The 11986-nt window shown below is 35.3% G+C and overlaps 1 protein-coding gene across 4 annotated transcripts; it reads right to left on the reverse strand.

Annotated features, from left to right (window-relative positions):
• Nucleotides 1-115: 115 nt before the first annotated feature.
• sws (patatin like phospholipase domain containing sws) lies at nt 116-11920 on the reverse strand. 4 transcript variants are annotated; one of them, XM_065353551.1, is made up of 26 exons: nt 11620-11920; nt 11251-11332; nt 11059-11171; nt 10864-10980; nt 10691-10785; nt 10506-10600; nt 10282-10427; nt 9997-10206; nt 9817-9913; nt 9539-9741; nt 9205-9399; nt 5217-5425; nt 4874-5129; nt 4642-4798; nt 4424-4570; nt 4120-4352; nt 3858-4040; nt 3617-3772; nt 3407-3526; nt 3143-3329; nt 1646-1762; nt 1179-1390; nt 1010-1099; nt 706-922; nt 521-609; nt 116-419 (listed from the first exon to the last, which is right to left on the reverse strand). In XM_065353551.1, exons 1-26 carry the CDS (start codon nt 11713-11715, stop codon nt 303-305), a joined length of 3939 nt encoding a protein of 1312 aa, XP_065209623.1. In that variant the 5' UTR covers nt 11716-11920; the 3' UTR covers nt 116-302. The 4 variants fall into 4 exon arrangements, with proteins under 4 accessions (XP_065209623.1, XP_065209622.1, XP_065209624.1 ...); XM_065353550.1 differs by lacking the exon at nt 1646-1762 and adding an exon at nt 1930-2046 and having other exon boundaries at nt 11620-11914; XM_065353552.1 differs by lacking the exons at nt 1646-1762; nt 11620-11920 and adding exons at nt 1930-2046; nt 11423-11550.
• Nucleotides 11921-11986: the final 66 nt, after the last annotated feature.

Genomic DNA, 11986 nt, shown 5'->3' on the forward strand with positions numbered 1-11986 from the left:
TGGATACAAAGAAAAAATGGTAAATAAAAAGTACGTTAAAAGTACAAATCTTAGAAAATACACCTTAAAAAAAATTGCATCGCACTAATCGAGTCAAAAAAATAATTAAATAATGTAGTATATCACAGCATAAAGTTTATTTCCAAATTCAACTTCAACAACAAAAATGTATAGTACTCGAATAGAAAACAATGACGCGTGTAAAATGAAAATAAAAAATGAAAAAAATATACGCAATTTGTTTCGATATTGTATATGCTTGAAAAATACCCTAATATGTCAAAGTGAGATGAACGAACAAATTATGAAAATGTTGTGTCTTGATGTAAAATTGATCCTTCGCTTTCTGATTCTAATTCTAATTCGTTCTCAGATAACGATAACGAACCAGTGTGTCGATGTCGTAGAACGTTTACGTTCTGTGAAAACAAAAAAATATAATTTATTTTGTATTCTGCATCGATCATAAGTACATATTCATCGCAAAAATAAAGATATAAGAAAATTAGTGACAACTTACGCTCAAGATACTCGCTGAAGGCTCGGAGACGTAACCGACTTCGTGCGTATCTTCTTCATCAGCTTCGTAATCATCGGACGATGACGATTCTACATCAACACAATGATTTTCAATAAAGCAAATACCAAATCGTACATTATATTCCTAGTAGGTAGTTAGAAATTGAAAATATAAACGTTACTCACCTTCTACGTACATTTCTCTGGGCACTTTACAAACCATTTGAGCTAAATCGGTGAACGTGTAGTTTAAAGCTGATGCCGATGGTTGCGATTTACTCGAACCAATTATATTATTAAAATTGCTTTTACTAGTTGCTTCTGTTGCTTTGGAAGCGAATGGCAGACCGCCAGCTTTCATTAGACCAGCGAAGTATGTTTTACCGTGATTATATCCTACTTCCTGGAACCGAACATATTTCAATAAATTATTAAACATCAACTACGAACTAATAAAGATATAAATATCAACATCAAAGCATTAACTTACCCTGATTTCGTCAAAACTACTGAACTGCAATGTTCTGTATTTATCAATCGGTGGTCTAATATATTCGCAATAATTACTAGTTTTAACTTCCTAAAATGAAATATCGATAATTGAAATTCGTAGATTAAGGTTTACTCGAACGAATAATGCAGAATAAAGTTTAACTTACTTCTAACTGACGAACACAAGAAACATAAGCTAATCTAGACTGTATATCGGGTAGATTAGGAACTTTGATCGGAGATGCGAACGGATTATATCTTTTCCACAATAACCACCATCCAGATAACGAATCTCCATAATTGGTGAAATCTGCATCGTCTTGAGATCCGACGTCGATAGCTAAGATAAATTTGGCACCTTGACTTCGCATTATATCAGCTGCAATGCAAAAATAATATTCGTTAGCGACGAGTTGTTTAGTATTCAGCAGTGAGTAAAAGCGATACGTTTAATGTGATTTGAATTATTATCTGAGCGCAACTACTTTCAATTTAAACCATAAAATGTACAAGTGTTCATTTGTTTGAGAAAAATTGTCGATTTTTTGATTATTCATTAGTGCTTTGAAACCGCATTTCCATCATTTAATATACTTGAAATGCTCAATAAATACGCTACCGTCAGTTTATCTACCTGGTACATTATTCACGTAACAACCATCGAGCAATAAATGATTATCCGAAGGATCAAACATCGGCGGAAGAACTCCAGCTATAGTCATACTAGCACGCACATATCGCCACAGATCTCCTACATTTTCACAATTCACAAAAATAATTTTCTTTCTTACGAATTTATTCAATACTAGCGCTCAAGATCTCATCATTCAGATCACACGGTATTTGGAAGTGTTTTTTTTTTCGAAAAATATATCGACGATCTGGCGCTAGCACGCACAAACCGCTTGTGATGGCTACCTGGTAGATTATTAACATAGCCTCCGTCCAACAGAAGATGCCCATCAATCGGGTCACACAAAGGGGGCATATAGCCGGATAACGACATCGATGCGCGAATATATCGCCACAATGATCCTGCAATGAAAATTATTTACACCTTATTATGTATATTTTTAGGTAGATCTACGTTAAGTTGGGGGTTGTTGGTCACCATTGATTATACATAAAACAAAAATTTTAGCAAGTCATGCAAACGAAAGAGAAAACATAGTGAAACGAAATTCGTATAAATAATAATAATAATAATAAGCGTGTCATGCAGGAATTTATTTTTCCAAGCAGGCTTCATGTTAATCATCTAATCGCAGGGCCATCATAAACCGTTTGTGAATTCGTAACATTAAATTGTAGTTAGGTAATTAGATTAAAATCTAACGAATAATTACAAATAAGAATTTCAATGGTGAAGTTTGAATGAAGATTATTCGTGATAATTCTCGTTCAATTCAACACCACTGATTTCAATGAAACCCTCGGAGTAATAATAATACTTAGTAAAAAAAATAACACATTAGTCAATTTTCAATTCATCGTCATCGATCAATTAAAACATTACAAAACGAATAATTTTAGAAAGTGGAATTAGCAATCGTCAACGTTTTGTTGAACAGAATCAATTATAATTTCTTTCTACGAGTATTTTACAAAGTACACACATATTACTCCTAAGGTTTTTAATCGAATTGAAAATAATAATTTCTAAAAGAAAGGAATCCCAGCAAGCGGAAATGTCTTTAGAGCCGGATTATCTGTAATTTTATTTTGTTCACTAAAGAACTCGCTATCTATTGATTCATAAAACTGTAGCAACAACAAAAACAACAAAAAAACCAGTTCAAAAATACCCAAAATAAAGTAACACCACACAAGGGAACGACTAAAACGTCTAAGATCCTCGATAAGCAAATCTAAGAATTTAAGATAGCATTCAAGTCTACGTTCGAATACCGAACACAAATTCAAATATGCCAAAATAAAATTAAAATCAGTTTTGACGATATTACAAAACAAATAAGCGTATTTTCTCCCAATTCTGTCACAAATCGACACACACCACAGTCGATTATGATTTATATTATCGAAAAAGGTGAACAGTGAACGAAAATCCGGCCAGAAAACACTACTTTAACGTTAGCAGAATACAACATATAAGCAAGTGATAATTATTCACCGTGTGTATGAATACGCATTTCACTGGCCGATATATCGGTGGTAATTGTAAAATATGGTAACCATAAGTCTTCGATTTGAGTATCGTTAAAAGTAGCCTTGATGGTGGCATTAAAATCACGTCCAGTGAACATGGAAGTTACCGGATACGTCAAATCCAATAACTGCCTCCACCAATGAGTCATTTTCTGCAAGAAATAACCGATAAATTGATTTTCAAACCGATCAATACGTTACATTCGGATTACAGGTTCGTACAACTTACAAATGCCCACTGCCTGGCTTTTTGTGTGACTGTCGTTATATTTCTTTCCATACACCATAAACCGCCCATAAACGCACCGATGCTGACACCGCCAACCATATCGATAGGTATTCCAGCTTCCTAAACGAAGGAATATCACCATCGTAGATGAAACTTTACGTTTGACTGAATCTGCAGCCATGTAGAATGTAATAGAACAAAAATACGTACTTGGATTGATTTAATCATACCGACATGAGCAGCACCTCTGGCACCTCCTCCACCGAGAACTAATCCCACAGATGTACCGGTTAACCATCTCGCGAGTCGAGAAAAATCAGAATGAATGTTCGGTTCGGACATTAGAACTTTGCTGTATAATTCGTTCTACGAAAAGAATCGATTCGAGTTAAATTGTTTTTTTACCTTCGTAGAAATCATCACTTTTTAGATTTAATAATAATAATCTTACAATTCTGTACTGCGATTTGGTAGTGAAAACTCGTTTATTGCACTGGATATGATGGTGCGAAGATACCCACGATCGCATATTCAACCAAGTTACCGTATTATTTGGTAGATTAGCTCCTTCATGATGCAACAGCACCAGTTCCTTTTGGGTTCTTATGGCTAGTTTTTCGATTTCTTTCTCGATCTGCGAACAATCGACCGAAAAATAAATAAAGTACACGAGAATGAAATATTTGGAGGTTAATTAAAGAGAGCAAACTTACCCTACAAACGCTGGGAGGGTTTTTACCAAGGCCTACGATTAATATACAGTCTGCTTGTCGAACGCAACGTTGAGTCCAGAGAGTAAAAGTGCTATCGCATTGATACAAAGTTATTTTGTAATGATCTTCTTGTTGAGCTAACCACGATATAAGTCTGTACTCGTTGTTCGCGTCCATAATAGAAGGTCCGAAATTTTTACGAATTATTTCCGAAGTTAAACGAAGAGTAGAACCTGTTGAAAAAATCCCACAATCACAAATCCATTCTCGTGAAAACGGAATAATAATTTTTTCAAATTATTACCGATCGCTGATAAGGAATGATACAGCTCGTAAGTGAACGAAGTAAGCGGTACATCGTCAGTGATTGGTACAATCGCTATCGTAGAAAAGTTACTCTGGACATTGTTTATTTCCATACTTGGACTTAACGAAGGTTTCTTCCACGATCCTAGAATTCACGTCGATTTAGTATCTCGATTAAAATTAATTTATTATACACTTCGCTATTTTCATTTTCACCTAAAATCCGATGTCCTAATAAATTAATCAGCCTGGTAACGACGATAGGAAACCTTAATTTCATGCCGTTGAATAATCCTTCGGGTAATTTAGCCAATTCGGAATCACGAACCGCCATAATGGTGGTACTTCGTCTCGTTTGAGTAACCATTTCAACCTACAAGCAACGTAATAAATCATTTTAAAAGTGAATTTTACTACGAGAGTAATTATTTTTCGTACAATTACTCACAATTCCGATCAAGTCTCCTTTGCCATATTCTCCAACTAGTTCTTTTCGACCATCCGAATGCGTAATAACGGATCGCAGACGTCCACTGAGAACAATGTACGTGCTGTCTGATTCTTCGTCTTGTCTGTACAGTGCTCGTCCACTTTCGATAAATACCCAATCTAAAGCGAAATCCACTTGACGTACGAACGGCGACATACGTCTAACAACTGTGTCAGCTAAATGCAGAACTACCGGAGGTCTTTCCCTTAAAATACTGCAACCAAAGAAGCGATCAATAATTTATACGGTTTGTTGCGAGATTCAGGCAGATTGACTGAAATTAAAAAATACGATCATTTACCCATAAATGGTAGTTTTAGAGATCAACGCGATCCGGGAGAAATGCTTTGTTTTAATGGTGAAAAAGCTCTGTTCGCCGGTCAGCACTGCCAATCCTCCGAAAATCTCTCCGGGATAGACCGTATAAAGGTGAATTTCTTCTTCGTTATCGTCCATTTTCTTTTGATAAACTGACAGCGTGCCGGACATCAGGTAAATTAACGCTACGTCCTGGTTATATAGATAAATTTTTATGAAAATCATCTGACATATGTCTTACGAATGAGTCCAACTGGCAAAACGGCTCGCACTATTCCAAAATCACCCCCCCCCCGGCCCTTTCAAGTAGAAATTAACTGTTAAAGAATTTTCAAAAGTGACCTTGCAACGTATCAAAATGGATTAAAATTTTGCGAAAAATTCAAATATTCAACGAAATATTTTTTTTGAACACTTTTGTTGAAGAATTTTGAGCTTTAAACTGGGTCATGAATCATGATGTTTAAAAAAATATCATGCGACCTATCAAAATGGGTTAACATTTCGTAAGAAGGCAAAATATTTCGACGAAAATGTGTTTTGAGCATTTTAAAAGAATTTTTAGCTCAAAACTGAATCATGATATTTGATATTTTTGAAAAAAAGCCCATGCTACTTATCAAAATGGGTTAAAATTTAAAAACTCGAAAATTCTGACACAAGTTTGGTTTTAAAATTCTTCAAAAACGCTTTAGTAATACTCCAAAAAGTTTCGATTGAAATTTTTGATTTTGTGTCGAAATTTACAAGGGAACCTCTTGAGGTGTCACACTCCGATTTGAACGGGACCGCGATTTTTGGAAAGAGCATAGTCTAAAACCCCCCAAACCAAATTTTCAGCTGCCCAAGTTCATTTCTCGATTTCTTGCAAATTTTTGAAAATTCAAAATTGACTGTTTTTGGCGATTTATGCTTTTTTTTTAAAAAAGTACGTACTTGATCAATAAAAATGGTCAAAATGAGTCCCAAAACTAATATTAATTACCAAAATCCAAATTTTACCATTTTTAGCCATTCTGGAGCCTCCAGCGCGATTTTTCAATTTCTCCAGAATTTTGAATATGCTCCAGAAGGCGTGAATATGAAGTTGGGCAGCTAAAAATCTAGTTGTATATCACACTCGACCGGTTTAACGAGTTTATCCACATTTGAGCCGATTTTGAGAGTGACACCTCAAAAGTGGCTTTTTGACCACATTTTTTCAAAATTAAAAAATCCAAAAAATCAAAAGTTTCCCGTTTTTGTGGAAATTTTTGAAATTCACGCGAATCGCTGTATTTTGTCCAAATCTAACCCCCCAAATCAAAATTTTACAAGTTCCAGTCATTCTGGAGCCTCCAGCACGATTTTCAACCTCTCCAGAATTTTGAATTTGCTCCAGATGGCGTGAATATGCAGTTGGACAGCTAAAAATCGAGTTGTGTAATACACTCGACCTGTTTAACGAGTTTATCCACATTTGAGCCGATTTTGAGAGTGACACCTCAAAAGTGGCTTTTTGACCAGATTTTTTCAAAATTAAAAAATCCAAAAAATCAAAAGTTTCCCGTTTTTGTGGAAATTTTTGAAATTCACGCGAATCGCTGTAGTTTGCCTAAAACTAACCCCTCAAATCCAAATTTCACAATTTCCTGCCATTCTGGAGCCTCCAACGCGATTTTCAATTTCTCCAGAATTTTGAATTTGCTCCAGAAGGCGTGAATATGAAGCTAGGCAGCTAAAAATCGAGTTGTACTTATATTACACTCGACCTGTTTAACGAGTTTATCCACATTTGATCCTATTTTGAGAGTGAAACCTCAAGAGTGGTTTTTTGAGGTGTCACTCTCGCTCCAAAACGGCTGGAAATGGTAGAATTTGTGCTCCGGGGGTTAGTTCTTGAAAAAATACAGCGATTCGCGCAAATTTCAAAAATTTCCTCACAAACGGTTATTTTTTGATTTTTGGATTTTTTAATTTTGAAAAAAGCTGGTCAAAAAGCCACTTTTGAGGTGTCACTCTCAAAATCGGCTCAAATGTGGATAAACTCGTTAAACAGGTCGAGTGTAATATACAACTTGATTTTTAGCTGCCTAACTTCGTATTCACACCTTCTGGAGCAAATTCAAAATTCTGGAGAAATTGAAAAATCGCGCTGGAGCCTCCAGAATTGCTGGAAATGGCGAAATTCGCCCTCGTGGGCTTAGTTCATGACAAAATACTGCGATTCGTGCAAATTTCGAAAATTTCCTCGCAAACGAGAAATTTTTTGAATATTTTTATTTCGAAAAAAAGCTGGTCAAAAAACCACTCTTGAATAGTCACTCTCAAAATCGGCTCAAATGTGAATTAACTCGTTAAACAGACCGAGTCTAATACACAACTCAATTTTTAGCTGCCCAACTGCATATTCACGCCATCTGGAGCAAATTCAAAATTCTGGAGAGGTAGAAAATCGTGCTGGAGGCTCCAGAATGGCTGGAAATAGCGAAATTCGCCCTCGTGGTGTTAGTTCATGACAAAATACTGCGATTAGCGCAAATTTCAAAAATTTCCTCGCAAACGGTAAAATTTTGATTTTTTCTGATTTCTTATTATGAAAAAAGCTGGTCAAAAAACCACTCTTGAGGTGTCCGCTCCAGAATCGGCTCAAATGTAGATGAATTCGTTAAACAGGTCGAGTATAACACACAACTCGATTTTTAGCTGCCCAACTTTATATTCACCCCTTCTGGGGCACATTCAAAATTCTGGAGAAATTAAAAAATAGCGCTGGAGGCTCCAGAATAGCTGGAAATGGCGAAATTTGGATGGGGGGGGGGTTAATATCAGTTTTAGGACTTATTTTGAACTTTTTTACTGATCAAGTACGTATAGAGATGTGCAGTGTGAAAAGTGAAAAGTGAAAAGTACTTTTCTTTCAATGAAAAGTTGAAAAGAAAAGTTCCTACTTTTCATTTCACTTTTCAGTTTTTACTTTAAAAAAAAGCGAGTGACCAATCAATTTACTCATCAGAGATCACTGACCTCATTGATGAAGTCAAATATCAAGTTTCACTCTCTCCACTCCTCCCTTTTCGCAATTCAGCACCCATTTTTGATATTTTTCACAACATTTTTTTCAAATCTAAAAAACCCAAAAATATTAGAGGCTCTAGAAAGGCTCAAAACTGCCACTATTCGATTAAGTAGGTCAAAAAAATGATTTGTTTTTTTGTGTGTTTTAGATAGGTAAAAAATACATCAATTTGAAGCTTTTACAGAGAGCTTTAAAATGAGACTCACACGATTTACTTTTCACACTTTTCACAACTTTTCACACTTTTCAATGAACTTTTCACTTTTCATTTCACCAAAATTACTTTTCTGAAAAGTGCACATCTCTAAGTACGTACTTTTTTTAAAAAAACATAAATCACCAAAATAGTCAATTTTGAATTTTCAAAAATTCTCCAAAAATCGAAAAATGAACTTGGGCAGCTGAAAATTTGGATTTGGGCGTTTTAGAACATGCTCTTTCCAAAAATCGCGGTCCCGTTCAAATCGGAGGCGGACACCTCAAGAGGCTCCCTTGTCAGAATTCTCTAAAAAAAAAGCTCAAAAAACATTTTCGTCAAAATATTTAAATTATTCGAGAAATTTTAGCCCATTTTAATAAGTTACATGACACTTTTTTCAAAAATCCCAAAAATCATATCCCAGTTTTGGGCTTGAAATTGTTCAAAAATACTCGAAAAAAAATGTCGTCCAAATATTCGAATGCCTCCGAGAAATTTTAATTGAGGCGCCTGAGCCATTTTGAAAATAGGGGATTTTTTTAGGCTTTTTTAGGCTCCACCTAAAATACTTTTTTGTGATATTTTAAACTTAAATTATGAAAAAAGCCCGCCGAATTTTTTGAGCAGCAAAAAATCCAGCCAAATTCAATTTTAGAGCACTTTTTTGCCAATCGAACTGCGCCACACTAGTATTAAAATAGCATCCAAGATTACTTTATGAGATTCTTCCTGCATTAAATAAGTTCCGGCGGGTATTTCGCGTATTTCTACTTTGCCGGAGAGCAGTGAGTCATCTTCAAGTCCTAGTTCTTTAACAAATGCATCCACAGCTGTTTGAATTAGAGTCGTTTCGTCAATAGGAGTCTCGCCGGTGACGGTTTTTTTACGAGTAGGTTGCACGTCGTGGTGCTGAAAATAATAATTTGTTTCGATAAAATAATCCGTACACGGTGGCGTATTCGAGATAATTCTTTCAAACAGACTCGAAATATTCTCCTTTCGAATACGCCACTGCGATTCGTAAAGAATTTCGAACACATCGTAGTACCTGAGAAGCTGACATATCAATATCATTGGTCAGATCTGGTTGATGACGTACTTCTATGCCAGATTTAGAACGACGATGTTGTTTATGGGTACCGGTATTAGAGAGCAAGTTCGGAAGCCCGAGAAAATCAGGAGGTAATGTAGTAGTTGGCTGATACGTCAAACTACTCTCAATATTGTTTTCCGCTAACATTTCGTGATAACCTGTATAAAAGGAGTGAACTTTAGGTAGACGTTGATTATACAAAGGAAGACGGAGAGATTGCTCTGGGAGCTTACTGGAAGATTGAGAATTATCGCTGTTGGCAAAACATTCTCGAGATCTGTGTTTAGTAGGAGAAGTAGAAAATAAACTGATTTTCTTTTTATGGTAACTCTACAACAGAAAAAATGAAAAAAAAATAAATCCGGTTGAAAAATACATCCAGTGGAGATAATATACCCGTATAATGTACTCACAGGATTCACTAATTCGGTAGATAAACCTAGATACTGGTGCAGAGCTGTCAACGTGACTCGTTGTAAACGAACTAAAATAACCTGCATTACTCTAATTAGTAATTCGGGGTATTCTTCGAACACTTCTTGGAAACCTGATACGGGTAATTTGACAACAGTTGAATCTTCTAAAGCTCGAGCACATACGGTTTTGTACGGTTTGGGATGACCCTGTTCGAATAAAAATAAAGATGAGTGACTCATTCTGTGATCAGGGAACTTCCAAAGCATATTGTAAGTACTTACGGTGAGAACATCAGCAAAACTCAACAACGAGGTTAACGAATCACCGGTTTTGACAATTTTCAAAGATATCGATAAGCCTTCTTGATTGGTCACGAATACGTTAATTTTGCCATTTTGTACGATAAATACATTTTCATCGGGATCACCTTCGGACAAAACAGATACCTACTTAGTACATAATTAGGAATAGAAATTCGGAATTTGAAACAGTATAAAAAACTCACCAATTTTGAATAAATACGATCCAGCTGGTACATTCATAATTTCGATATGTTTACATAATTTTAAAAACACCGGTTTCTCGAAATGACCGAAAACTCTGCACAAATAATAATTCATTGTATTAGTTTCGACATCAGAAAGCGAATCGATGCGAGAATTACGAACATATTATAACGAGTATAGGTACCTGATACTTTGCAACATATAAAACGCATCAGGAGGAACACGTTGTTCGTCTAATCTGGTGAGATCTTCTTGTAAATATTCAACAGGAGGTTCGACCTTAAAGAACACAATCGTTGATAAAAAAAATACACTAAAATTACCCCCCTAAACATGACGAACGGTCGTAAAATATACCTTTAATCTTTGAGGCATAGCATCTCTTTTCATTCTGAGCAATTTGTGCGCGAATTTCAACATCAATTTACGTTTTTTACCCTGTCCTCCGCGTACTTGTCCTGATATGGATTTTACCTACGAAATGGAATTTGATTACGATTAGATGACAAATATCTGGCTATTTCGATCGAGTAATTTGTTTTTATTGTTTACCTTTCGTAGCATTTTACGTCCGTAGAACATGACTTTATCTCGTTTACGAAATCTTGGCTTCGTAGCGTACATCATGCCAGACATTAAACCTTTTCCTCCGATTTGAATGTAATCTAAGAACGAAGAAATTTCATATAATCGAATTGAAAAAGTAAAAACATATAAATATAAAAATAAAAATAAAGAGCTCACTTTTCGATCTCCATCTGCGAATAACGTAAACAGCGACAATGAAAATGACCAAAATTACAGGAATAGTCAACAACACAGCGTTCTGAAACGATAAATTAATTTCACTAAACATACTGGTAAATGTAAAGTACCAACCAGGTGTTTTTTTTACTACAGCAAAATATCTATTAACCATTTCGTCGCAGAAACTTTACTTCACCAAAAGTTTTCAAAACTCATATCCATAATTTGACGTGAAAAAATACCCTCAACGACCATGAGACCATCGCGATAACAATATCTCACTTTGAAATGATCCAACGACAATAGATTGTGTTGCCACTACGTCAATTAACGGATCATTAGGGTTTTCTTTATTCTTACAATTACCTGATAATAAGGCAGGGTGAATTTTTTTGTCCAATTCCGTAATAGTTGCGAAGTAACGAGGTTCAGATTAGAGTAGAACTTCTTGATGGACTCCATGTTTGGATACGAGTACTTTACGTATTGCTTGAATAATCATTTGATCGATTACGACGCCACTTCACATTATTAACGAACATAAATCACGACAATTCGATTTTAAAACGACAAACTTTTAAATAAACTTCGAAGTGCTGACAGAATAGAAAAATACATACTGCAAAATAACAACTTGTTTACATCTTTGTTTTGTTATCAATTTGTTTAATAACCAGTGTTACCAAAAATATTGAAAGCAGGGTTACCAAAAATGGCGGACTTTCTTTATGTT

Source organism: Planococcus citri, chromosome 2, assembly GCF_950023065.1.
Source record: "Planococcus citri chromosome 2, ihPlaCitr1.1, whole genome shotgun sequence".
NCBI lineage: Eukaryota > Metazoa > Arthropoda > Insecta > Hemiptera > Pseudococcidae > Planococcus > Planococcus citri.

Coding starts and splice junctions, on each gene's coding strand:
- sws (XM_065353551.1), bottom strand. CDS start 11,715: ATGGAGTCCATCAAGAAGTTCTACTCTAATCTGAACCTCGTTACTTCG. Junction 4,571..4,641: donor ATTAGGACATCGGATTTTAG/GTGAAAATGAAA, acceptor CGTGAATTCTAG/GATCGTGGAAGAAACCTTCG. Junction 1,763..3,142: donor AATGCGTATTCATACACACG/GTGAATAATTAT, acceptor GTGAAAATGTAG/GAGATCTGTGGCGATATGTG.